Below are 27,770 nucleotides of genomic sequence, written 5' to 3' on the forward strand. Positions count from 1 at the left end.
TTACCTAGATGTAATTTGAAGGAATCGGATCTTTGCGATTACGATTCGATAGAGCTAAATGCCTATTATCTGAGGATCGTGATCTGCGGAGTAAATATTCAAAAATACAGTCCTTTAGCCTTGATTTTGAACATGATCGAGGAGAATTATTTTTACCTTTGGAGAATAATCTTCTTTAATTGGAATATTCTTTGATAATTTATTATACTATCAAGAAAAATTTTGTTATCAAGAAATTTCTGTTACTTTCTCTGTAAGATGTCATGTTATTTGGAACACGCTTGAGTCAGCTTGTAGGTGTCACTCTTTTACGTCTTGCAAAGAAATAGTGCTAAATTCTATTGAATCTGATTTTTTTTTTTTCGTCTTTTGTTTCATTTTTCTGCTTCTTTTGGGTTGTAATTTGCAATATGAAGTATCTATAAGGTGTAACTAGTTGCACTTGCCACGGTATCTTCTGTTTTACCAGGTCATGGAACCTTGCACGGACGATGACTTAATTACTGTTTTTCGTAATTTTTTGAGATATCAACTTTCGTCACAAAGGACATGAGATTAGAACTTTAGAGTGTAGTCTACTCGGCTGGGCTTGCCTTTATAGTTACCATTTCGGCTGTATTATCAAAGAAAATGATTATAATTAGAATGTAGATTTTTTTATTATATGAACCTATTTTTGGAACTAGGGTGTGGGAAGAAGGTTTTTTTTCATTATTATTGGCTACGGTTTTTCCTTTTTTTTTCTGTGTGGTAAAATCTTTTGTTTATCTCATTATTCGTCTTTGATTTTCTGTTTTCTGTTTTTTTCTGTTTGATTTTTTTCATACTGACATTGTTGCCACGACCGTGAACATAATCTGGTGTATAATCATTCATTTTATATCAACTGTAATAATGTTTCATAAGAATGTTAGTATTTTTATTTTTTCCTTCTTTTTTTATACATTGTAGGCCACGTGGAGTCAATTTATTTTTATATTATTATTTACTATTTTAATAATTGAACTTTAAAAGCTGAAAGTAAATGGAGCGAATCTGTTTTTTTTAATAAAATCATATATTTCTTTAATATTTCAGTTGCTTTTTAGAGAAAGTTACTTTTTCTGCTAAAGGTTAATGTTCTCTGTGAAACATGCAATTTTGCGACAAGCCTAGAACTGTGAGTTGCTCAGAGAGAGCAAGATTCTTTTATAATTGGATTCTTAGTTTCAAACCTATCCATTTAGTGAACCAGCAAGGCCGGATAAAGGTCGATTGGGCCCAATCTGGCCCCACGTTTGAGAGGGCCCCGCACTGACATCAAAATGAACAATTTTTTCGACATTGTGAAAGAGCCTATTTTTGACAGTTTCAGTAAGCGTTGCTATTGGAGAGAGACTTGGAGAGAGATCATTTTCCAGGCCAATAGAGAACTATGTGATATCAACAATGAATCAGTATAGATTGATTGGTTGAGCAATTATATCCATTAAAACTGAAGACTCAAGGAAATTAGATTTTTAATTAGTTCTAGAAGAAGAATATTTCGAACAAAGGTTTTAGACGAATTCATAAAACAAAACTTAGAAATATGTTAATTCATTCATAACCGGTGATGTAAATTTCAAAAGCATTTTCTGGAGCTTAATAATATCTACTGCTACTACTAACAACGTTCTGGAGCACCTAACCGCCTGAGGTCAACACAGCTAAGAACATTTCTCCATCTGAATCTATTAATATCCTCCCTCTTTACACCCTCCCTGGAAGTCCTCATGTCCCTTAAATCTCTTTTTACTTCCTCCCACCCCAACCGCGGACGACCTGCTTTCCGTTGAGCCCTAGACATCTGCATTATAACCCTAGAAAGTGAGATTGAACTACACTTTTCTACAGCCTACTGTTTGAAATACGGTCAGTCGTCTTGTGCCAGAACGATCCGTAAGCAATTTCTATAGAAAAAATCTAGCAAATCTTCATCCGTTTGTCGGAGCGCCAATGCTTCATAACCATATTTGACAACTGTCATCACTTTAGCTTTCAATATTATGATCTTGGTTTGCAGGCTTATCATTCTATTCTTCTGCACTTGTTTTAAATGTGAAAAAATAATATAAGCCTTGGCTATTCTATTTTCAACATCTTCACTGCTCCCACTATCTTTACTAATAATGCTACCAAGGTAAGTGAAGCTGTCCACCTGATCAATCTTTTCGTTACCCAACGTCACCTTTTCAACTTCGCTTATTCTTATCCTTAGTGACTTAGTCTTCCTAAAATTATTTTCAAACCTATTTTAGAACCCTAAACGTGCAAAACCTCTAAAAGCTTTCATTTTGCTCACACTTCCATCTAGGATGCTACAATCATCAGTATAATCTAAATTCAGGAAAGTTTTTTCCTCCCCATTTGATTCCGTGCTCTCCCATTACCTTCCCTGTACTCCTTAAGACAAGGTCCATCAAAATGATCCACATAAGGGGGATAGAATGCAACCCTGCTTAACTCCTGATTTTATATGAAACCAGGTGCTAACCTCATTTCCTACCTTAATCTCAGCAGTGCTATTCTCGTCCTTAGCACTAATCATTTTAATGGATTACCTGGTATACCACACTAGGATAAGACCTTCGCTAAAGCTCTTCTATCAACAGAATCGAACGTTTGATTATAACCTATAAAATTGAAGACCTAAGGTGTTGGATAACTCAGGCACTTCTCAATTATCAACCTAAAAGTGAAAATTTGGTCGACACATCTTCTACCATTACTAAAACCGCACTGTTCTTCTCTTATAACTTTGTCAACAGCATTTCTCAGTTAAAAAGTATCATGTCGCTAATTCTATCTCACAAAACAGACCTTCATTCACGAAATATAATGTTAGATTTTTTCTAAGATTTAATGTCTACTGAAGAAGCACAGGTTTTTTGCAAATTTTAAATACAAAGGAGTATATTTGAGCTGGAGCAGGTTTTATTGTTGCTTGTACAACAAACTGAGAAGTTATTTCTTTAAACTTACATTCAGTTCGCATGGAGGGGGGATATTTCGTTATTTCGTTTACTTTATATTATAAAGTAGTTGGTTATTTGTACCATCTATGATTTCAGCATCTATTTTGGGCTTCAAATATTTGAGTGTTGTTTATCTTTTTTCAATTAAGTTATCTCCTTTTCTGGTTTGCATTATCAGTCGCGAAACGGCAATTTCTGATTTCGAACTTATTTTAGCCAAGTCTTAGAAGCAGAAAAAGGTTACTATTCAAAATATTTGGTTGTAACTTGCAGTAAAATAAAATAAGAGCCTATTTATTATTGTTTCTCCTACTGTAAAACTCATACATTTAAATTTTACGGATTTTGACTCATTTCGGCCAACATGTCCTCTTAGAAGGGTTGCAAAGCGAACTTAAGATACGGTGTTCACGAATTGACCCTGCGGCATTTGCTTCAAAATCATTATGTAATATTTTGACTTTAAGAAAGAAAATATATCATAAAACGAGAATTTTAATTAACCATTTTCTTTTCATTGTTCAGTTTCTAAATTCAAAAAAAAAAAAATCAATCTACAATTTATTTAACCTCCAGGCAAATTTGGGCCCCCAAGACCCTCACCTCCTGTGGCAAAAACTCCAACTGATGCCTTTGCCAATTTTGACACAGATCCATTTGGTGGTCCTCCAGCGCCTAGTAATCCAGCCAATGGATTTGCTGATTTTGCTGACTTTGGAAGCAAGGTATGTATATTTATTGTGCTAGTTCAATTGCTGCAAACCCTTAATGACATACTTGAAAATAAGATGTAATTCTGTATTGCGTATGTTGCTCTGTTGTTTTTGACGGTACCAAAAAGTGCGTTCCAGATCATAATTCCCAACGTTTTTGGTAGGGTCCTTCAGACCGGGCCATAGGATCCCTTAACAAATTCCTACTGAGCAAATAGCTCTTTTGGGGGCAAATTTGGAAAACAAACAAAGGCAAAAGTACAATTGGTACAAGGAATTTAGCAAAAATCTTGAAATTTTGGTCATGAGGGGGAGGGGAGGAACCTGATCCTTTTGCATATTTTAAAGATGTTCAGACTTTTGTCTTCCTGAACACTATGCTAACGAAATATTTTCTGCAGTAAAAAAACTAAGGTCAGATTTTCAATTTTGGTTTTGAGGAATTGAATGAAGTAATTCTTTGGACGAAATTCAAGTGTAAAACAATCGATTGACTTGAAATGTCATATTTCGGCAATAGTATTATGACGAGATTTGTAATGATGAGCTCAGTTTATTACAAATGTAAATACCCTTTTATTTAGGATTGTCTTCAAACCTGTGGGCGAATTCTCCCGTTTTTCCGTTTCTCTTTGTCAAACAACTGTAAAAATCACCAGGGGCCTGCAGATTTCTATCTAGATCAGTATTGAAACTATACTATGTATCTAAGACAAAACCTAAAGCTGTTGAAACGCTGCAATTTTCTATGCCCTTTAAAAAAGGCTCTAGAAATACACTTTGTATATCAAAACAAGAAACAGATGTACAATATGTTTGGCCACAATGCAGCCAAAGTAACTTTTTAAGAATAGTCACCTAAAATATCAAAAAGTGATAAACTTTTATAGGGAGCTTTTTGCAAGCTATACGGGAAACGTAATGAATGGACAATTTAAATAAACCTTTGCCATTCACTAACGTTTTTTACTTGAATCCGTCCTTTGCAACTTGTTAAAAGTCTGTCATGGTTACGGATGGAACTCTGCAAGTTTGGACGCTACTGGGGGGACAAGATTATTGGGGGCCTCTGTTTTTCCCTCCTATCTTGTTGAATTTTCACGACATAATTTTGTTTTGCTATGTATTGTGTCTAAAAAATGATTTCATTTTCTGTTCAAATTCTACCCTTTTTTAATTGTCGCGGAGATTGTTACCAATTCTATTAAATCGGTACTAAGATAGGTCATCTTTTCTAAGTATAATGGTCTATTAAGATACTGTGTTAAAATGGTCTCAAGGCAAAACTGATACGGAAAAATGACGTAATGCTTATATTATCATGATATATTTGAAATCAGAGGAGTGTGCATAGGTACATTTGGCGCTGAAGAAATGACTTATTAACAGGGATATCCCTCTGTGTTATTTTTCCCCAGATCTTCGACTTTCAGTCTTGAGTTTGGCATCTTGGAAAAAAAAATACAGATACTAACATAACGCCCAAAATTATATCTATTTCATAAATTATGACGATTTAATGTCTTTGGATATTTTAACAAACGTTGGAATTTTTCGCAAGATAATCTTGCAATATTGTTTAATTCTCTTTAGCAGACGGGTTGTAATATCTTGTATAGTTTATAGCAACCATCATGCCTTATCACGTTTTGTTTTTTTGTTTTGCTATTTCGATACAGTTTCCTCAGATAAGTTATAAAGGTAAAGGTAAAGGATACGGCATTAGACTTTACAGTCCCTACCGGCGGTGCTGATCTCCGTTTCTTGGCCCTTCAGCCAGGAAGTGCAGTGGGGGGTTGGGGGCCAGCCATCCTCTGCTTTCGCACACCCTTCCTGTTTACCTTCCCCAGATTTCTCCAGGTACCCATTTAAAGCTGGGTCGACTCTGGGTAAGCTTACAGAGTCACGCCACTGACTCCCGTCCCAAACTGAACAATTGGGTACACTGGGAACCAATTTCTCAGTAACCAATAAGTTTTATTGGCTTGTTTCACTTATTGGAACATTAACTATTATATGTAGGAACCTGATAAAAAAAAGGAGAAAAAAGACGATGTTATGCTCTACAAGCTCAAGCAAAACAACTGCTCAATATCAGCTACTGTCTTTTGAAAACTGCTAATAATCAGAGTTGTCAGATAATTTGTGGAAAGACGGGATTTGTGGTAAGATCTCGAGTTCATGGTCGTAGTTAAGTTCTTTTATATTGTTATTGGTGACCATGTCTCGTGGTACCATAGACCATTCCAAGCATTTTTCTGTTTTGTGAATGTGGGGTTTTCCCGAGACCACAAACAAATAAACTACAGCCCTGCTGCTAAAGTTTTGGGAAAAAAAAAAAATTCTATATATGAATATTTTTCCTTTTGCAGTCGGAAACATTTTAACAACACTCTCCTAATGCAAGAAACACAATATTGCCAATGTTGTCAAACAGTCTGTGAGTCTAAAAAGTATAATGACAAAATAAGAAAATCTTAAATGGTGTTTGGGAGGTGAGCTTTTTAACAACAAAGTACACAATGCATTTTTATACGGTTTTGGACCCAAGTTACTATATATGGCTAAAGTAACCTTTTGTATCAATTGATAGCGTCTGTGTTACATCACCATATGCTTTTTTTAATTCTGTCAGTATTAAAAACACAACGTGTGCTAACATTTTTATTCTAATCAAGTAAGTTCGAACCCTAATTGCTCGAAACTTCAATACCTATAACTAGAGCAATTTCATTTTGATGGTTATGTTTTCAGTGAAAAGTCCATGTGGTTAACTTTATGCATTTGTGAATAAGAAACTGGATTGATCTTAATTTAACTAATCATACCTTCTTTCTTTACATGCAGCCTTAATGGAAATTATCAACTGAGTGTTTTTTACAATTTGTTATTTTAAGTAGTTAAGTGTTAACATTGTTTTGCAACTTTGAATTCGATGTTTGCTCTTAAGTTTAGTAGCCATTGAGTCTGTATTGTATAATTCGATGTTTGAAAAATTGTATAAAATAAGGGTTGCTAGATTTTTTCTTAGCCGGGCTTTTTTTTTTTTTTTTTTTTTTTTTTTTTTTTTTACTGTGGATATTTGTCTTTCAGTACCTTCAAAGCAATTCTTTTCTAATTTCATTATTATAATAGATTCCTTTTGAAACTTAGATTAAAACTTATATTGTCCTATTCCTTCTTAAACTCAGCCCAGTGTATTTATGTTTTGTTTTCTGAACTAAAGAGATAATAGTCTTTCATCTTTTTTTCAATGATGAACGGCTACAACATTAATTTTACTGAAATACGCATTGTTGAAAATTAATGTGCATTCAGGTTTCCAGTTAGTAGCTAAGTTGAATCCCTTGCGCTAGGCTACGGTTGCGTGAAACTAGTGAACAATTTTGAGAGTAATCTGTTAGATTTATGCTGAGGTATTTTGTCCACTGTTGCTATGGTCCGGGGATTGGGATAGTCAATCAGCTGTGCGGTAACTATACAAATCTCAACCAACATACAAATTAGAACTTAGTTTTAAGATTCACGGAAAAGAAGTGCTGAATTTCAGCTGCGTTTAATTATCTCTTCTATGACAAAGTCGAAGAAAATATTTCATCCACTATAATATTAAAAAATCGATTACTTTTTTTCCTTTTGACTTAATTCGGACTCTTCATGGGTTAAGAGGAATATTCCTTTTTAATTTTACTTGCTGTAGTATTTGTTCTTCAATATGTCGTACAGAACACAATTATTCCCTTGTTTTGTTTTAAGCTCATTCTTAATATTACAACTGTAACATTGTTGCTGTTGAATGTCAACTCAATTTGGTTCAGAGCTTCAAGTCTAGGAAGAACAAGGCGGTGGTTATTCCCGTACTAATCCGTTTCATGTTCCAAAAGCCAAGTTTTCATAATTACTTGACAATACGTGAATACGAGTTCGAGTGTATCGATCAGATAGTTCCATGTCTTGATATCCGTTTTTGCATATTTGATGTCTTAACATTCAACGTATTAAATACGTCCTAGTATTTCATTGTTGTAAGACTGAGCAAATATTCCACGTCATTTGAGCGTATATAATTTTATTCAGTGCAATAAAACCTTAGTATGTGATTTCTTGCTACAATGTGTTTTAACATATATTTATATTACTTTGGGTTGTGCAAGCCGTACATAAGACGTTGTCTACCCTGAGCATTTATCTTTAATCGGGGATAAGATAAGAAAAGCTCGAGTGATATCAATATATCACTCGTGCTTTTCAAGCTCGAGTTCAAGGGAATGGTAGCCGGTGGCTTTACTATATTACCAGTGGGATTTGCGATTGAAAGGGATAAACTACGTGAATTTTTGAGTTGAAGGTGGTTACGTGGGTGTGGTTTTGTATATGTGTGGGTAGGCGAGTGGTTGAATACATGCTGATGTGCTTTGTCAAAAAAAAGTATCATGGTAAGTATTGTCCAATGTTATAATGTGTGTACCCATTGTCATGCGATGACTGAGCAGTGTTAGTGCTAAGCTAGAGTTTGGTATCCCTGAATGCATAACTTGTGGTTGCTCTCTCTCTCGCTCCCCTCTCTCTCTCTTTCTTTCTCTCCTTCTCCCTCTCTCTCTCTCTCTCTCTTTCTTTCTCTCTTTCTCTATGGAAATACGGCGCAATGCCATCACGAATGCGTAAGGGCGCCCGTTTGTGCAAAATTGTATTAGATGTCTAAAAATGAGTAACTTTTCAGCAAAGAGTCAACGTTTAGAATAGCAGAGTTGACGACTGATTGAGATGCCGGATCAAAAATATGTAGGTCAAAAGTTATTAGAACAAAAATAATGGTAATATTGCACGGGTTGGATTAGGTTTGGAGGTGCCAACCCGTATACCGCGATCACCCGACCGTGTGTGCGGATGGTGACAGGGGATCAAAAACTCTTTTGTTGTTTTACTTTGGGTGACTCCTTTTTATTTCATTTTTACCTTCTTTTCTTTAAATTATTTGCTTAGTTTCTGTGTATTTTTAATGAAAGGGAAAATAAGTTACAACATGAAACAATGCAATTACATATAAAGACAGTGATAATTTGTCTGATGACCCAAAAAGATTACTTTTGGCATTATCAGATAACTGCAATGGCAGGAAACAATAGTGAAACTTTTTGCAATACGACTTTCCGTGATGATTCAAAAATGGATGATACAACCAAATATCAAAATATTTTTTTTTTTGCACAGTCAAGCATCTTAAGTAACACTAATGTATGATGCTTTGTGAAATTCTTTATGTAAATCTCGAAACCAGTATCCAATCAAGTCAAGTTTGCCTTGTCAAAATTACCAAAAAATTATTTCGGGTGAACCCTTAGGAAAATTAAGCTTTTAAAAAATAGTTTTTTTCAAACGAACAGAAATTCTCATATATATATATATATATATATATATATATATATATATATATATATATATATATATATATATATATATATATATATATATATATACTTAAGAGGGGATTTATTCCCTCGAATACCCATATTGCATACTTTGTCCAAAGACGTTCATCTAAGGGAAGGAATGATAAATGCGAACCCCCTTCCTATTGATCTAAAGAATCTCATTGAAAAAAGGAAAATTTTCCCTTGAAATTGCTTTTTTTTTAGGCTTTTAGCACCACTCCCCTCTCAAAGAGATCCACTGATCTCCCCACCCCAAATACTTGGCATGTAATTATGCAATACTGTTGCAACCGTTAGTAGTTCTACATACTGATTCTTTCCTATAGCCGTTCATCATGATGTTTCGAGGTTAACGCACCAACTCGATATTTCTAAACCAATTCGCTATTTTAAATGTTTCGATACCATTTTGGCTCTGATTGGGCTGGAATTATTATTTTGCAGTACGAAATGATGAGAATTGAAACTTCGTTGCGGCACGATTGCTTTTGTTGCTTAAACGGACCCTAGGATTATCAGTTCCCGTTCAAATTATCCCTCTTGATATATTTTTATCTTGAAAATAAATAAATAAAAAAACAACTTCTTAGTCGACCAACCTTTTCGCGAAAAGTAAAAAATTTCGTGCTTTTCCATATAGGAGGGTGATAGTGATCGTTTCCCTTTTTGTGGCTGTTCTCTCCTCTCCTCTGCTGACTAAGTTTTCTTATTTCAATAGCTTTTAATGAGTAGATTTAAGCTTAGTTTTATTAGAGATTTGGAATCAAGATGAAAATTATTTTCGATTGATGTCTATATTATATACATGACCTTTTTTGCATGTCTTCTTCTTTGCGCTTTGGTTGGTATGGACACGGTTCGGTCTTTCCTTGCAGGTCGTTAAGAAAATCTGTTTGGTTCCAATTATGATTCTTTACAACTGAAAATTGAAAATATTCCCTGAGACCTCAATTTTGTTTTGGGGTGCTATCTGAAAACGATCAAAATGTCCCTGCAGCTAGTTCCCCAGAAATCTTATTATTATTTGCAATATAATAGAAGCGTCGTAGATTAATGGAACAAAAAATAAGATAAAATTAAGAATGGCGATGATTTTTGACGAACCCTGAATATTTATGAAGTTAATGAATCGTATACTTTCCAGTATTTAGATTCATGGTATCTTGTTCCCCTCCAGAGGCGGTTTTAGGAAGGGACAGAGGGAGCAATTGCCCCCAATAATGAAATTTTAGGGGCGCAAAAATTTAAATAAATATTCTAAGGTTAGAATCATTTTGTAATTTTTAGAAAATGTTTTTCTTAAAATAGACTAGAGAATGCAGTTAATAAATTAAAATAATTAATACATTAATAAAATAAAAATGAATTTAAAGTTAAATAAGTAATAATAGTTAGATTAATTAATAAGAATTAAATGATTTAAATAATAAATTAATAATTAATTAATAAGTTAAAATAATTTTGTGAATAAATGAAAATTTGTTATGATTTGGCCTAAAAATTTTGTGGGAGACAGGGGGGGGCTAATCGTGATTTTGCCCGGGGTACAACAGAGACCAGAACCGCCACTGTGCCCCCTTGCCTCCTTCGTACACTAGAGATTATTGCTAGCAATGTTTCAGTATTTCACAAGAACAAAAAATGAATATTATTTTTGGAACAATTTTTTCGGTGTTTCTGTTTATGTTTTTAAATCATGCTCATATCTAGATAGTTTATTTCAAAGAAAGGGAGGAGGCTAAATTTAGTAAAGAAAGCCCAAAATAAGTGGCTCGTTGGGAAAATATTTGACAAATTATAAAAACCTAGATAGCCTACGTGGTGAAGGGTACCCGTCCCTTCATAATGAAGTGTTTAGGAAAACTTAAATGAAAAAAAGACAAAGCATGTTTTAGTTCATTGGTTTTAAGTGGCCCGTAATTTATACAAATAACGAAAGGTTGTATACGAGGTATAAATTATTGGGTATCCATTTGAGTTGTTTAAGATGAGTGAGTTTCCTAATTTGATTGCGCAAATTAATTTGGTTTCCGACATTGATTGCAATTATTTTTTTCTAACTTAAGATTGATTGTTAATGGGACCTTTATTTCTTTTCTGCACAATTCTTCGTAGATTTATATCAAGAAAACCTTGTAAGAGTACTATCTATATGTCGAAGAAACTGTCCTTTGTCAACCTAATGGATAGATTAATCAGGAAGAAACGACCAAAAGATTTGTGAACACTTGCATCTATCTATTGTTTCTATTTATTAGCCCTTGCTTATTCAATTTCTTTTTCTTCATTTTTTCCTCTAATTTACTACTAGAACCGCGCTGTTATCTTATCATAAGTGAACAAATCAAATCACAGGAAATGATGAATTGTTTCCTAAGACAGCAAAAGCCCAATTCTAACGCTCAAACGTTTGGGATACAAGAAGACGAGTAAATAAAAAGGGATAATTGAGCTATATATTTTCCCTTAGTTTAATTTTCATGCTGAATTAGTTGATGAAGTCCATCTCAGGGGCGCCGCTTGGGTTTTGAGTTGTTGTTTTAGGGGGCGGGGATATAAAGAATGTGCCGACAAAACTATCTAGTGTGCCGACAAATGCTGACTCATAAACTGAATTAAACTTATCCCTTCCCCTTAGGCGCGCCCCTGGTCCACCTATCTACATTCCATAAATAAATTTAATGTCTCAATTTTTGCGTTTTGTCTCTTCATTTTTTTTTATTATTTTTTTTTTAGACCCTTTAAACTTTATGGTTATCTTCTCAAGAAAATCAATGTCAAAATTTGTTGGTCCTCATGTTGCAATGAGTTTTGCCTCATGTTAAAACGATTTATGGAAGAATAAGAAAGTGAATAAAGCCACTGAACAGCTCTTAGATGAAGTAAACGTAAAAATCTTTTAAAGCCGTTTGGTTCGTTGATTCGGAATTCAGGTTAATTTTTATCGTTTCATTTATTTTTTCCTCACTGAGGTCGTCTGTTCTGGCAATAGCTGTAATATTTGGACATAAAATTGATATTTCGCTCTCTTGTCTAAAAGTTACTCATTTCTGGATATTGGTATTCTAATTTTTGAGAGATTAAGTCTGTTGAATTGCAGAGCTTGTACTCTGTATTTCTTTTTTAATGGGGAATGGCTATTGTACATATAGTCAGAATATATGCGTATGCTAGTTGATTTTCTATTTCTCTCTATTTTTCAACCTTTGTTTTTTGTTTTTTTTTTATCTTCATCGATGGATGCTGAATGATTTCTTATGTGTTTATTTTATCTTTAGTTCGAATTTGGGAGTAGTGATCCATGGAATGGTAGTGGGTCTGCATCTAGTCAGAGTTTAAACCGATATGTGGATTTGGATTTCAAAGAAGACCCATTCAAAGATATGCGCTACGATGATCCCTTCTCAGCAGACCCATTTAGTGCCAAAGAAGCTTTTGCGTCAAAAGATTCATTTTCTTCAAAAAATGAACAAGGTGAAAAACTGGATTTTGGTGCTTTCGACGATCCATTTTCAAAATCTGGTGCTAGTGACCCTTTCTCTCCGACATCAAGGTCGAAATCCCCATGGTCAGATACTGACAGAGCTAAATCACCATGGTCTGATGGTTTTGGTGACTCATTTTCTAACAATAACAACGTTAGTATTGCTGGAAAGAAAAAGAAAGAAGGACTTAGCAAAATGTTTGGTAAAGCCTTTTCACCAACTTCTGAAAAGAAAAATAAAAGTGATAAGAAATTAGCGAAAAGTATGAGTGCTCTTAATGAACTGGATGTGGCAAAGCAGGAGAGTATCCGCTTAGAAGCTGAGAGGCGAAAACGCTTAGAAGAACAGGAAAAGGCAGATTTAGAACTTGCTTTGGCATTGAGCCGAATGGATACTAGTGCGGCACCAACGCCACTTGTTAATGATAGGCTCATCTAGGTTTTTTTTTTCTTGTTTTCTTAACCATGTGGCCAAACATCTTTAAATATGAATAAGAAAATTATATGAAAATGAAGAAGACAGTTCAATTTTAGTCGTTGACAAGTCAAAAAGATTAACTTGATTTCTTATTAGTTTTATATCTTGATTTGGTTATGCATTTTCACTGCAAGAAGGATTAAAAATTTGAAAAGACAATAAACTCAGTCGTTGAATAAAAAATTGACTTTTCAAAAGACAATCTGACTAGCTTCATATATATTTATAATAATGCACATCAGTGAAAATGACTTGAATATTTTTCCACCCAATGATTGAATCTTGTGAGCCAACAACTTCCCTTATTTCTTCACTTTTGTCTATGGTTAGTCTTGTAGAATTCATCAATTTGGCTATGGAGGAGCTCATTAGTGCCTATCCGTGTGCTAAAGGGCTTCTGCTCTGCTAAATACATTTTAAGACCACACTGGCTATACATGACGTATGAAATAAAGAAAAGAAAGAGAAAAAACGGGAATTCTATCAGCCTTTTGCAAACTATAAAAGCTGAAATAAGCAAATATTTCGACAAGGGCCTCCGCCGAGTCGTCCTCAGTGCTCAGAAAAAACAAAAGATAAAGACAAAATCTAACCTTTTGAAGTGAGCTCTTCAAGAAGAGAAAAGACTCTGAATAAAAAAAAAAAAACAGCCAGAATCAATGAAAAACAATTCATCAATTGGATTGGACAAACATTCTTTTCTTAGTAATAGATTTTGTCTGCCTGCAACTTCGATTTTCATTCAATATGCTGTTCTTGTAGAGTTCACTTCAAAAGGTTAGATTTTGTCTTTGCTTTTTTTTCTGAGTACTGAGGACGATTTGGCGGAGGTTCTTATCGAAATATTTGCTTATTTTTGCTTCCATAGTTTGCTCCTGGCTGATAAAATCCCTGTTGTTTTTTTTTTTGCTTTTTCTTTGTTTTATGCGTTCTGCTCGGCTAGATTGAAGTAGCTGTTGCTTTTTCTAAATGTAAATACTACTTGTTCTTTGTTTAGTTGACGATAAGTATATTATAATAGTCGATGTAGAGTACAGAGACTAATTTGTAAAACGATTAAAGACCTCATCCCATGAATCAGTACAAAACATGATGATTGTCTTATAGAACTAATAGATTAGGCCATTAAGTAGTTCATTTGATGCTTATATGCGGATAAAAGAGCTATGATTGGCTAAATTAGAATAGCTGTAACCTTCTGTAAAAGGTAATGCTGTCTGTTTTTTTTTTAAGAGTTGGTGATCAAAAACTAACATAACTGATGATCAACAAAGACAATAACTTTAAAAACTGATTGCTACCAAGAACCTCATTAAATCAGTTAAGAATAAGTTTCTGACATACTGAATGTCGTTTATGCCCAAATTAATATTTCTTTTCATAGAGCTTGACGCATGTAACAGATTTTTCCTATTCTCTGTTTCTGTCAACGACATTATTATTATTTTGAGGGATTGAATGCGTCCAGAAATGTAACTATAAAAAAAGACGAAAGTTATTCGCACGTATCTGCCTTTCTTGCTTTTGTTACAGAACTGTTAGATTTGAATACTTTTCAAAATATTTCAGTTCTCATTTGTTTAATTCGTTGTATTAAAACTGTGGTAAACTTACAAATGGTTGTAATTCAATTTAAAAGCTTAATATATGTGGCTAAGGAAAACCTTCCGAAACCTATTTATGTTTGGATATAATTTAAGGACGTCCTAGGACTCAATAAGCTTCTATTAGAATATATGTTTTTGTCAATTGGAAATAAAACTCGCAAGCTTCATTTTCGGTGGAAACCAGTGAAATATAGCAGTTCTTTCCTTCCAGTGTAGCTACAAAATCCCCGTGGCAGTGAAGTTCCAAAATCGCTGCAACCTGGGTCACTTAGGTATTGGAGCCAGAGGTTAGTGAGGGAACCCATAAGATTTTTTTCTTCTTTTTTTTAATGACATTCTGGAGATTAAAAAATCGAGAATGCTATATGGCGTTGATAGATTTTTTTTTTTTTTTCTTTGTTAGCAGTGGGGCCAGTTTTCTACTCTTATAAGTTAATAATACTGTTTGGGTTATTTCATATTCTCATTTGCAGATGCAGTTGGGAAAACGAACTTAAGATATCCGATTTTTTAGGCCGATTCTTGGATGTTGAAGAAAGCTTCATTGCACAAACAACTGGTTGCTAATAACTGCTAAACAAAGTAAAAACAAAACTTTTTTTTCTCTTTTCCACTCTTGTGAAAGATACTAGTGCAAAACACCTTTCGAAATGTCCTAGCCGAATGGTCCTTTGTTCAATCGCATGACAATTGGGAATATAGAAAACATAATAACTTTGATAATTCTATTTCCAATATCGTTTAAATGAAAACACAACAGATGCGTTCAGAATCCAAACCGATTGATTCTTAGCTTGCATGTTCTATACAAAGTCCTGGATAAGTACCTACTAATTTAGGCTAACTTCACTAAATAACTAAAATTTACTGAAAATACCCTATACCGCAGCCTTTTCACGGTATTTCTGTCTGCAGCTCGTGCCCTGCATTTCCGCTTTCTGCATTAGCTTTCCGGGAAAAGGAAAACTCGATTTCAGCATAATTCTGTTGATCATGAATAACTCATAATAAATCTTATGTTGGCATATGCACGTCAATTTAAAGGCTAATAAAGAAACAAAAAAAAATAATATCCCTTTTGGTAATATATTTTTTAACGAAATAGTCAAGGCTCTTTGGTTCGTACCATTCGACGTAGCTCGAAAAACTGGTTTAAGGAGCTCTTAATTAAATTTGACGGAAATCGTTACGCTTGAGGCATGCACGTGAGGATTTCATTGTTGTCTGTTGTTTTCATTGTATTAATAAATTTGGCAGTCGAAACGCTTACAAGCAACTAGTTCGTATTCATATTCTCTTGGTTTGTATGATCATTATCGAAGTAGTTATCTAAAACGAAGTTTTACTATTGAACCATTTAAATAAATTTTTTGTGAATTAATACACACATACCCCTATCGGTCCTGTCTTTCAAGGAAGGGTCACGTATGCCACGTTCCGGCCAAATAGGTCCATTCTTTTAGGAGATAAACGAAGGAAACAGATAAACGAAGTGCTTCATACTGTAACAAGACATTTTATCCTTTCCACGGTAGACGGGATATGAAGCTGAATAATTACATTTTTATGGTAAAGTGAAAAAATTAGGAGATGAAACTCGTAAGTTGAGAACTGAAACTGGTGATAACAACTGATCCGTCATACTTTTCGTTTCCTTCTGATAGGTCAATTTCATAAAGAGTGTAATTCGTGTTGATTTTTCCTAAAGGTAAATTGATCCCTTTTCGAACATCTTTTATTTTTTGGTGTGGGAGGGGGGACTGCCTAGAATTTTAACGAGCCTTTTTATCTTTTTTTTTTTTTTGCTAGATTAGCCATTCAGACTTAATTTGCTTGTTTGACTAATTTGCAGGTGAGATTTTCTTTTTTTTTTTTTAATGGACAGATTTATATAAGTACAAGTTATAAGTCACGTCTTTTGATAGTAAAATCATTTTAGAAATATTTTTAAAACTTATTTCTAACTTCTCTAAACATCATTGTTTATAAAATACCAATGGTTACGGTATTTTAAGTTTGTTTTTATTTCCCTTTTCGCAAATTATTATGCCTGTTTTGTACTGAAAACCGAAGCCAGAGGGCAGATGGTTTTTTCTTAGAATTTAGATTCATCTTTACTCTCATACTAAATATACACTGTCCCTTTGACTGTCGATAAATGCAAGAAAAAGATCATATGTCAGTTTCTTTTTATATCTTGATGACAGATACAGTAATTGTAGTCTTAACTTAGATTATTTGAAAGTTTGTTTGTTTTTTTTTGTTTCTTTTTTGTATATGGCCCCTTCTTATTTCATAGTGAAACGGTTCCTCATTTCAAAGATTTGGAGATTCAGTTGGTTGCAAGTTTACAAGTTATTGTCTTTCAGATTGCCCGTTTTTGTGTTTTGTTTTGTCTCTCATGCTTTAACTAAGACAGTAGTTGATTTTCTTTGAAAAGTATTTATTTAGATTAAACAAATTTGTCTGAGCGTGTGCTTTCTATGTAGAATTTATGTTTTGTGTTTGAATGCAAAGAATCTATCATTCCTCAATTCTTGTCTTATTGTGGTGCTTTATGTTTTGTTTTTAATGTGTTACTTGTGTATAAAAAGTAATATGAATTAAAATATTCGACGGATCAAAAATAGATGTTGTTATGGTTTACGTCAGGGTTGTCAAGTTCGATCTGTTACAATGTCAAAACTCTTTGGATATTCATCAGCTACACTGAACTTATACAATATTTATTTATATGGAATTTTTTTTTTAATAGAAACCTGGTATTAGCTAAGGTTGTCAGTGTCACAAAAACACGAGTACATTTCAAAGAATCTCTATTCACATTTAGACTTAATTTTGGTTTGTCGGTTTCAACTTCTTGGTTCATTTTGTCCGAAAATAACAGGCATCGATACTTCTGGAAAGTATCATGTCGGGTGTCGATACCTGATACTTCAAATATTGTCTATCTCTACATTTTCCTCGTTCTTTAAAAACGCATGCTTATGTTCCTTATTCTACAATGGAGTTGGTGTTTAACGTTCATGTATTGTTAAAGAATATTTATAGGTGATAGTAGAGGCTAGCTCGAATAAATAAGCGAGATTACAAATTATTTTCGTGAGACAAAATTTGTCGTTATCTTAAAGGGAAGAAGATGAAATCTCATTTTGTGTGCTATTGGGATAGGATGTCAACAAGAAGTGTTTCTTCTAAAATTTTAATGGAAACCCTTAAAATTTCTGATTGGAGGAACTTCCGTGGTGAGTCTCAATAGAAACAGTAAAACAACTGTTACAAAAGGAAAAAATATTGAATAGGAGTATTGTGAGCATTTGAGTGATTGCTACCAACCGCTTGTTGCTGTACGTAGAAACGTAAATGTTGACTAATAGCTGCTGATCAAGGCTCGCTTAAGCAGACAAAAATATTGCTGTAACAACGAAACATATCTTCAAATTTTAAAATGCGATTCTAAAATATAAACACAATTTAAAGATGGCGTATTCAATAAGTTACTTATTAACACTAGACTGATAAACTATCACTATCACTACTATCACTGATAAATAGAAATCATTAGGTAGATGTGTAGAAATTTCAGGATACAAAATTATATACGGAGCCGTAAAATAAAAATACATTTTTTAAATATCGTCGATTATATATATTAGTAAGGATTTTCAATAAAAAAAATAGCACTTTTATAATTACTTAAAGCAAATATTAGGCAAGAATCAAACAAATACTACTTAAAAAGACATAGAACTCGGGTGAATTAAAGAAACTCAACTGATCATTTTGATCTCAAAGCAAAGTCATGATAGTGATAATTGGGATTTAAAATCAAATCGGTGGAGTCCAAAGTGGTGACTTTAACACGTCGCAATTTGCCGACTGCCACCAACAGCTTTTGTTTTTCTCTTCTTTTTTTTCAGTTACTCTACGTGAAACGTTAACTATATTCTCTTTATACGCAGTTTATTGATTAAGAGAAACATTATCTAACCCTGATAGCAGTTCCTTGCAGCTTTATTATCATGATGAAGAAAACAACAAAAAACATACTAACATTTTCGCATGCTGACCAGTGGTTTGCGTAGCGTAGGTACCGTTCCCTGATTCTCTGCCTCCGGTCGGGAGTGCAATGCGTGGTTGGGGGTAAATCATCCGACGCTTCTCTTTTTTCCACCCAGATTTCTCAAGGTACCCATCTGGAGTTGGATCGACTCTGGCCGAGCTTACCAAGTCACACTGCTGATCCCTGTTCCAAACCATATAACCAGCGACACCAGGACTCAAATTCCAGCGCATACGGACACAGAATTGGAATTCCAGCGCGCTAACCATTCGACTAGTGGTTGGCGTAACTACCCAAAAAATATATTAAAATCGTAGCGTTTAGTAAAACTTTTCTCAGGTCTATACAACAACTGTCAAATTAACGAAAAATGAAAAAAGAGATATCCACAAATGTAAACGAAGGTGCAAAAGTCGATAATCCACTCAAATGATTTTCTGGTAATCTGTCTTGTACGTTAAGAAAGTTCAGTATCAGGAATTCTGTGGTACAAACTTAGGCATCTCAATGACATCCACATGAATCCAAACAGGTCTTCCGAAAAAATGATCCAATGACCAGGAGTAAATGAAGGATTTTGATAACCACTTTCGGCAATTTGACCAAATCCATGAAAACTAAAATATATAGTGTTTATTATAAAAAACATAGGTGGTTCGAATATTGTTCTCAGAAGGTGGTCTGAAAGTTTATATAGTATGGTCTTTGCTGGAATTCCCATGTTTAGCCTTTTTTTTATTAAGTAGTTTACTTCGATTCGTAGGAGATATATAAAATGTGAGCCTGCATACTCGTTACAAATACTCGCATGAGGCTGTAGGGTGGGAGGGGGCTGTGATTCTTCGAAGGGCCCCCTAAAAACATCTAAAAATGGTGAGAGGAATTAAAAAAAAAACGTTGGAAAATCATGGGTCAAAGAACATAAAAACACAGACATAATAAATTCCATTACAACTTACGGTAATTTGACCAAATCTATTGAAAACTAAGCCATAAAAAATATCCGTAAAAAAGAAGAAAATGAATTATTTAAAAAAAAACATATATATAAATAATAGGCAAAATCAACTTCAAAAATTTGCAGTGGAGAAAAAAATGTGTCCACTAGGAGAAGTTCTTGTTGCATCCTGATGACAAGTCTAAAGCCATCTAAACATCTCCCTCGTAATACATATACTGAATGGAATTAATATTGACTTCTGGCATAGGTTAATGTTTCCTGTACAATTTTTTGGAAGGTCATTTCCAACATCCCTGTGGTCTTAGTTTCTCAACACAAGAATAATATTTTACTGTCATTTGATAGCTGAGACTTGGTTTTGTCCGTCTGTCGAAATACATTTTTCAAGTTGGTGGTTTACATTTTTTAGATTGAAAGATACATGGAAAATTGAAAGAAACCGTTGGAAAAAGTGAAATTTTCCTTAGGCTTAGGTTTAGATCCCTCTCACAGTAAAACTCCAAGTAATATCGCAATTCTATCTCAATGGATTGATAGGTCTAAAACTAATTAATCCATTTATAGAGGAGCTTGTCTTTTTAATGAAAGTTACAGTTCTATGCTTGTCGCAAAATTGCACGTTTCTAATGGAACATAAATCTTAATTAGCATTTTTTATTCTGTTGTGAATGGTACCAAAAACATATATATCACATACGTCAAGCCTTATTTTTACCTCCAACAGGTTGAACCCTACCCACCGTGAATTAGCATGAGAGGGTTGACTCTAGTTCAGCGTTGTCGAGTGATAGCCATGAGAGGAAAATTTTCAAGTAATTTAACCCGTAGTCAACCTGCGTGTGTTCCCCAGCGAGAACCTCCAACAGGTACGACTCTAGTTTGGCATTTGTGAAGGGACACACATGCACGGAAAGGTGTAGCATAAATGGCAGACAGTAACAACGGCAATCAAAGGGATAAAATTAACCCTTGACTGGGCTGCCCACTTAATTCAACAATCTGTCTTGGCTTTTTTCTACAATTGGCCATGACTTTGACTTTTCCCACAACTATTCACACAGACAGTAACAACGGCAATCAAAGGGATAAAATTAACCCTTGACTGGGCTGCCCACTTAATTCAACAATCTGTCTTGGCTTTTTTCTACAATTGGCCATGACTTTGACTTTTCCCACAACTATTCCCTCTTTTTTAAATTCAAAAATATCGCAATTCTATCTCAATGGATTGATAGGTCTAAAACTAATTAATCCATTTATAGAGGAGCTTGTCTTTTTAATGAAAGTTACAGTTCTATGCTTGTCGCAAAATTTCACGTTTCTAATGGAACATAAATCTTAATTAGCATTTTTTATTCTGTTGTGAATGGTACCAAAAACATATATGTCACATACGTCAAGCCTTATTTTTACCGACCTACCGATTACCAAGACTAGATATCTTCTAATTGAGGTTGCTATCTTAACAGTCAACTGCTTATTCGACGGATTTTTCAACCATTACTGTTTCACCGAAAAATACTCCAGAGTGAGATCATAAAAAAACAAGATAAAATTGATGAAAAATAAACTTTAAAAGGTCTCCGTAAAATCTATTAATAAATTTGCAATGGATTGATTATGCGACAATGTTCTAACGATGGTGGAGAAAAGATAGACAGATAGGAATTTATCCGTAGGGCGGTAATGAATAGGCCCAGTCGCGAATTTCCCATAGAGATATTATTTAAATTAATATACATATAGTTAAATAGAGATTTAGCGTTGAAGTGGTTCAAGCCTGAGCAGATGTAATATCCGAGATTTAAGTTCTTGGAGTCAAGTGACTCAAAGTGATTCCCTTGCTTTTATGCATAACATCACAAGACCATCCAAGTCACAAGATTATTACATCCAAACCAAATAACCTGCGACACCAGCAATTGGACCCATGACCTCAAGTCTAGCGCACTAACCACTTGGCTAGAATGGCTCCAGAAACAGTTTACTAGGACAAGCAAAAATAGATTTCGCGAAAACTAAAAGCAATAATCAGAACTAAGTGAATTCAGTTCCCTTTGCTGTGGAGAGAAATTATATATTTTTTTTAACTCTACAGCGACTAAACATCTGATATATTCTACGACGCGGTGAAATATAGAACAGATTAGAACTTTGTTGGTGCATCCGCTGGAATACAGAATTCTAATATATACGAAGATCGAGATTCTCTGAAATTCAAAAATGTCAAAAAATGAGAATGACCAAACCTAATAATGAACCCTCCAAATTTGGCAAAGAAATTTCAAGCAATTCTTGGTAGATTAAATAAAAAAAAAGTTTTTTAACGGAAAGTAAGGAGCGACATTAAAACTTAAAACGAACAGAAATTACTTCGTGTATGAAAGGGGCTGCTTCCTCATCAACGCCCCACTCTTGACTCTTTCTCTTAACTCTACTTTTTAAAACGGTAAAAAAAAACTTTAGCGTAAAGAGCGAGGAGTTGATGAGGAAGCAGCTCCTTTCATATACGAAGTAATTCCTGTTTCCTTTAAGTTTTAATGTCGCTCCTTACTTTCCGTTAAAAAAACTTGTTTTTTTCTTATTTAATTTCTGAACGTTTTTGAATCAATGCATGTTTTGATTTTGGCTTTCCGCAGAGGAATAATTAAAACGTAATTTGCATATTTATTTTTTTGGCTAATTGGCTTTCTCATAGTTTTGATCAAATAATTGTGAGAAAAAAAGGAGCGGGGGAGGAGGCCTAGTTGCCCTCCGATTTTTTGGTTACTTAAAGAGGCAACTAGAACTTTTATTTTTTTACGAATCTTTTTATTAGTAAAATATATACGTAACTTACAAATTAGCTTACGTAACGAACTTCTGTAGTCTCATGTTTTTATTACGTATATGAAGGGGTTCACCCCCTCGTCAGCACCTCGCTCTTTACACTAAAGCTTAAATTTTGTCCCAATTTCTTAAGGATGACCCCTGAATCACAAAAGCCATAGAATAAATAGTTGCAATTACTAAAAAGGCTTTAGCGTAAAGAGCGAGGTATTAGGAGGAGGCGAGCCCATCATATGCGTAATAATTTCTGTTCGTTTTGAGTTTTGATGCTTCTCGTTACTTTCAGTTGAAAAAACTTTTTCAAATTTATTCTTTCATTGTTTTTTTTTTAATAATGCAAGAAAATCCTACGCTCCCTTCATGAAACTTTTCTTCACCCACGAATAAATTCCTCCAAGGAAAGTTCCCCCAACATATACCCCTCTTCTCAACCCCCCCCCCCCCCCAAACCTAAAAATCCCCCAGAAAACGTCTACACTTCCAAACAACCATTACTATATGTAAGCACTGGTCGAAGTTTGTAACTTTTCAGCCCTCCCACGGGGACTGTGGGGGAGTAAGTCGTCCCCAAAGACATAGTTATATAAGGTTTTTGACTACGCTAAATGGCTATCTCAGAATTTTGATCCGGTGACTTTGGGAAAATATTTAGCGTGAGAGGGGGCCTAGGTGCCCTTCAATTTTTTTGGTTACTAAAAAAGGGCACTAGAACTTTTCATTTCCGTTAGAATGAGCCCTCTCGCAAGATTCTAGGACCACTGGGTCGATACGATCACCCCTTGAAAAAAAAAAAATAAATAAACACGCATCCGTGATCTGCCTTCTGGCAAAAAATACAAAATTCCACGTTTTTGTAGATAGGAGCTTGAAACTTCTACCATAGGGTTCTCCTATACGCTGAATCTGATGGTGGGATTTTCGTTAAGATTCTATGACTTTTAGGGGTTGTTTCCCCCTATTTTCTAAAATAAGGCAAATTTTCTCAGGCTCGTAACTTTAGATGGGTAAGACTAAGCTTGATGAAACTTATATATTTAAAACCAGCATTAAAATGCGATTCTTTTGATGTAGCTATTGGTATCAAAATTCCATTTTTTAAGAGTTTTGATTGCTATTGAGCCGGGTCGCTCCTTACTACAGTTCGTTACCACGAACTGTTGATAATGAGACTTTCTCGGCAAATTTTTGAATTCACATTTTCGAAAAGAAAACAAGCTTACCGAGCAATACAGCTATTGCCAAGTAATTCTTCAGACCGCTCAGCACAATCTTGTGGAATGACGAAAGGTTGTCTAGATGGCATTTCTTCCCATGGTTCGTCAGAAATAACCGAAGGTATTGCCTCTAAAGTATCAAATGTTTCTTGCTGTTCTCTCGTTAGAGTCATCGCATAAGGAAGGTGAGCTCTTATGGTCACTTTCTCAGTAGGTATGTTACGATCACCCTTGAAAAAGAAGGGAAAAGAAATTTTTAACTTCATCAGGAAAGGGCTAAGATATTCAGCGAGTAAACTTAGAATGGCTAATCAATACATGCCCTAATACCTATATTGTACCAATTCACCCTCTTTAAATCCTCAATTAAAGACAGCACAGGATCAATCAGATATTCAATTGTGAAGGCGATCCCGGATCCAAACCATGGTCATCACCTGTCTATAAGAAGCCAATAAGGGTAAATAGTAAAATTTAAATTTTATCATTAACGTTGTAGTACATAAGCAGACAATTGAAATGACAAGAAATCCGCTTTAAAAACTCGCATCGACACTATTTGTTCCAAACTATTGCCTGATAGTATTGTGTCTTTTCTCCGATTTATATTATAGAGGGACGGATCCAGGGGGAAACGTCTCCCAAGATTTTTTCTGGCGCCCACATATGTTTTTTCTCTTCTTTTATCCCTTTTTTATAAACAAAATTGTCGATTTGGTCAATTATTGGCGCCCTTCTCATATTACCCCCAACACACTTCCTTAACACACATCAATCAAATAAAATCCAATTTTAATGATTTAATGCCATTTTATTCTATCAAATATGTAACCTATTAAATTAACCATCATAATCAGTAACCTATTAAATTAACCATCATAATCACATACAGTAAACAATTCATTCTTCAACAGCCTTTTAAATTCGCTTAAATCACTACTTTCAACATTCTCATTTAACGAACTCCATAGCTTGGTCCCTCTAAAAACAAGAGAGAACCCTGACTTAGACGTAACCAAATTATTAACATACATTTTGTTCATTGACCTTGTGCCATGGGAATGAACTTCATTAACTTGTATGAACACACTTAAAAAAGAAGCCCCTGACGCAATTGTACATGAAAACACAAGTACAAAAACACTGAAAGCAGCCACTGGAAGTACTTTCAAACCAACGTAGATCTTACGACACGATTCAGAAGGACATTGGCAAGTATTCTAATAACAATATTTTGCAAAACTCGGACCGAACGAAGGGTTGGAAAAAAATTCCCAGTCATATTCAACTACAATACAAAACACAGGAGTGAACAACACTAAGATATAATATACGGATTATTTCCTTCGGGAAACCATGTTTAAGTTTTCAAATTGAACCAACGTTTCCAGCTAATATATTTGAAACTTTCTCAGTATAACCTTTAAACGAGAGTAATACTAAATTTAAATAAGAGTGATCCACAGTAATACCGAGATATCGAACACTTAACATCCTCTATATTGCAGGATCCCAGTTTCAACTAAAGATATCCATGGATAACAATAAACAGGAGCAACAGTGGTTTCACACGGATCTGTTTTGTCCTTTGTAGTGGATTCTAGTTTATTTTGAGGAAGTGATGGATCTAACCTCTACAATTTTTAAGGAGTGCGTGGATCCCTGGCTGGACTGATGAAATATAGTACTACATTTTGAAAAGCTGTGTGCATTCTCGCTTATACTTGAGCCAAAGTTTGAAGCTGAATCTTGGAATGATTTTCATCTGTATTACTGGAGGATCAAAATAGTCCATTGGCCTCTATAGCAACCCTTTTGAACCGAAATCATGCAAGGATGCTTAACTGACATTATTGGGAAGCACAAAGCTGGATCAAGACGCCTCCAATGCACACAACCCCCCCTCCTGCCCTCTTCCAACTATTTTCTTTTCTTTGCAGAAAGGCAAGCATCTTACACTTCGTTTGACGAGGGACCAAGCGAGAATTCTCATTTCTTTTCAAGGCACGTGGGCTCTCGGCCCAAACAACATGCCTCTTCCCTCCCATCGCCACCTCCCTAGCAGAATTACTGGTATGTTGTATCCTGCTTGAACTAGAATTGCACAAGTATTTTCAATGAGAATATTCGGAAAAAAACAATAGGCAAGAGGCCTTTGAATGCCGTCCCGCTTCTCTCCCAACCAATTTTCAGCGCAAAGACAGGCTTGCTTACCTTTGTCCAAAGCAAATCTGAAAGGATTTTCAACATGTATGATTCTAGGACTAGAGCGTGACCATGCCACTCCAAAACGCTTCCCTGTTCCACTTCCATCTTTTTAGTGCAAATGTGGGCATGTTGCACCTTTTGCAGCCAGAAGCATACAAGAATTTCAAACGGTACTACCTGAGAACCAAAATGGATCCATGACCACTCCAACGCTCCCTGTCTCTCCCACCTTGAATACTTCATCCGAAAGAGAGGTATGTTAGACACATTTTTAACGGAAAAAGTGCAACGGATTTCAATCTTTATGATTTGTTGTATAAAGTGTACCCATGGCCGATCCATGAACAACATCCCTCTCCATTCCCAACAGTATTTTAGCAGAAAGGTGGATATGCTGTGTTTTGTTTGAATCAATTCACACACGGATTTTCTATCCGTATTGACGGAGTTCAAAAATAAGTCCTTAGACTCTTCAATACCTCCCCCCCTCCTTACCCCTTATAATGCCAACTAGTTAGGGTACGACATGTAGCATCTTTTTGAAAGGGAACCACACAAAAATTTTCTATCTATGCTACCGGAGAGCCAAATTGGAACAGTTGCCCTTTCAGCACCTTTCACAAATACCAAATCTGACTTTAAAGTGGAAAGGTACGCATGATGTATCTTGTTTGAATCGAAAGCGTGCCATTTTTTTCAGTCCAGATCATTTCAGGCACAAAATGGGCCCATTATACCTCGAAGAAACCTCGCACTTCACTGCAAGGGTTTTATGCGTATAGTCGGAACCATAAAATGGGCCCTTGGACCCCCAAGACCTCTCACCGTCAAATTTTCAACAAAGGCTTGGCTAAAAGCACAGAATAATGATGACTTTCAAAGGCATGTTTTCCTTCTTCCATCTGTTTGAAAGTTATGGGGCAAGTACTTTTAGACCATAAGGACAAAGCAAATGGATTTTCACAGGCTTCTGCCACTTCTGAGCCCCATCTATGTTTCGTGCTAAAGTTTCAACATTCGCTGGAACTTAATGGGAGGGTACCTACAGCCAAGGAGATTTTAATCAAGAAATTTTAGACCATCGACTGCAGGGGCCTGCAGACTTCAGTGTTTCATTGTTTGGGGATTTCCCCTAGTCAAGGAGAGTGATTGGTAAATGAGAATTTTAAATCATGTCAATCTTCAGGGGCGGGCAGTTTCTAATTGCCCGGGTTTGTAAGAGCATGCATTGATTTATTTGTAAGAACAGAAGTAGTAATGGTAGTAGCCCTGGAAGTTTCAACTTAATACCCCAAGTCGTTCTAGAGATATTGCTGATCCAATCACATCCAATCAAAGTTTTTGAGATAGCTATTTTGTTCAGCGTAGTTGAAAGGTCCAGGAATTATAACTTTAAGGATGTGAATCCCCCCCAGCCCTCAGGACAAAAGTTATCCCGTGGGGACATATAAGGTTTTTTATAGAAAGGGGGGTCGTATAGACTTCAGAGTGGGCTGATTTGATAATCAGAAGTTCTAGTTCCCTTTTTAAAAGTCAAAGTTGTCGGAGGGCAGCTACCCCACCTAAGTCGTATTTTTACCAAACTTATTTGACAGAAATTTTGAGATAGCATTTGTTAAAAAAATAATCCAAAGATCATACAACAAGGCTTCTTTGACAAACACAACCCCTCAGAGTCAGGGGGTAAGGGTTTTAAGTTATACCCCAGGGGCATATAAAGTTTTTATGGAAGGAGTGTTCGTGTCAACTTTAGCAAAGGAGGTCAATTTGATTGGAAATGTATAG

The 27,770-nt window shown here is 35.0% G+C and overlaps 2 protein-coding genes across 5 annotated transcripts in view; one reads left to right on the plus strand and one right to left on the minus strand.

Moving 5' to 3' along the window:
- The window catches only part of LOC136032940 (epidermal growth factor receptor substrate 15-like 1), a 78,666-nt gene extending 61,329 nt beyond the window's left edge, over positions 1–17,337 (plus strand). For 2 of the 3 annotated variants that reach the window (XM_065713409.1, XM_065713408.1), the window contains 2 exons: positions 3,573–3,721; positions 12,420–17,337. In XM_065713409.1, the coding sequence (XP_065569481.1) occupies positions 3,573–3,721; positions 12,420–13,064 (794 nt within the window). In that variant the 3' untranslated portion in view covers positions 13,065–17,337. The remainder of the gene's footprint in view (positions 1–3,572; positions 3,722–12,419) is intronic. The other variant, XR_010618814.1, reaches the window with a different exon arrangement.
- LOC136032942 (F-box only protein 31-like) overlaps positions 13,998–27,770 on the minus strand; it is a 60,900-nt gene continuing 47,127 nt past the window's right edge. For both annotated transcript variants that reach the window (XM_065713410.1, XM_065713411.1), the window contains exons 7-8: positions 23,784–24,007; positions 13,998–19,390 (exon numbers count right to left, since the gene is read on the minus strand). In XM_065713410.1, coding sequence (XP_065569482.1) covers positions 19,231–19,390; positions 23,784–24,007 — 384 coding nt within the window. In that variant the 3' untranslated portion in view covers positions 13,998–19,230. The remainder of the gene's footprint in view (positions 19,391–23,783; positions 24,008–27,770) is intronic.

The sequence above is a fragment of the Artemia franciscana genome, chromosome 11, assembly GCF_032884065.1.
Source record: "Artemia franciscana chromosome 11, ASM3288406v1, whole genome shotgun sequence".
Taxonomy (NCBI): Eukaryota; Metazoa; Arthropoda; class Branchiopoda; order Anostraca; family Artemiidae; genus Artemia; species Artemia franciscana.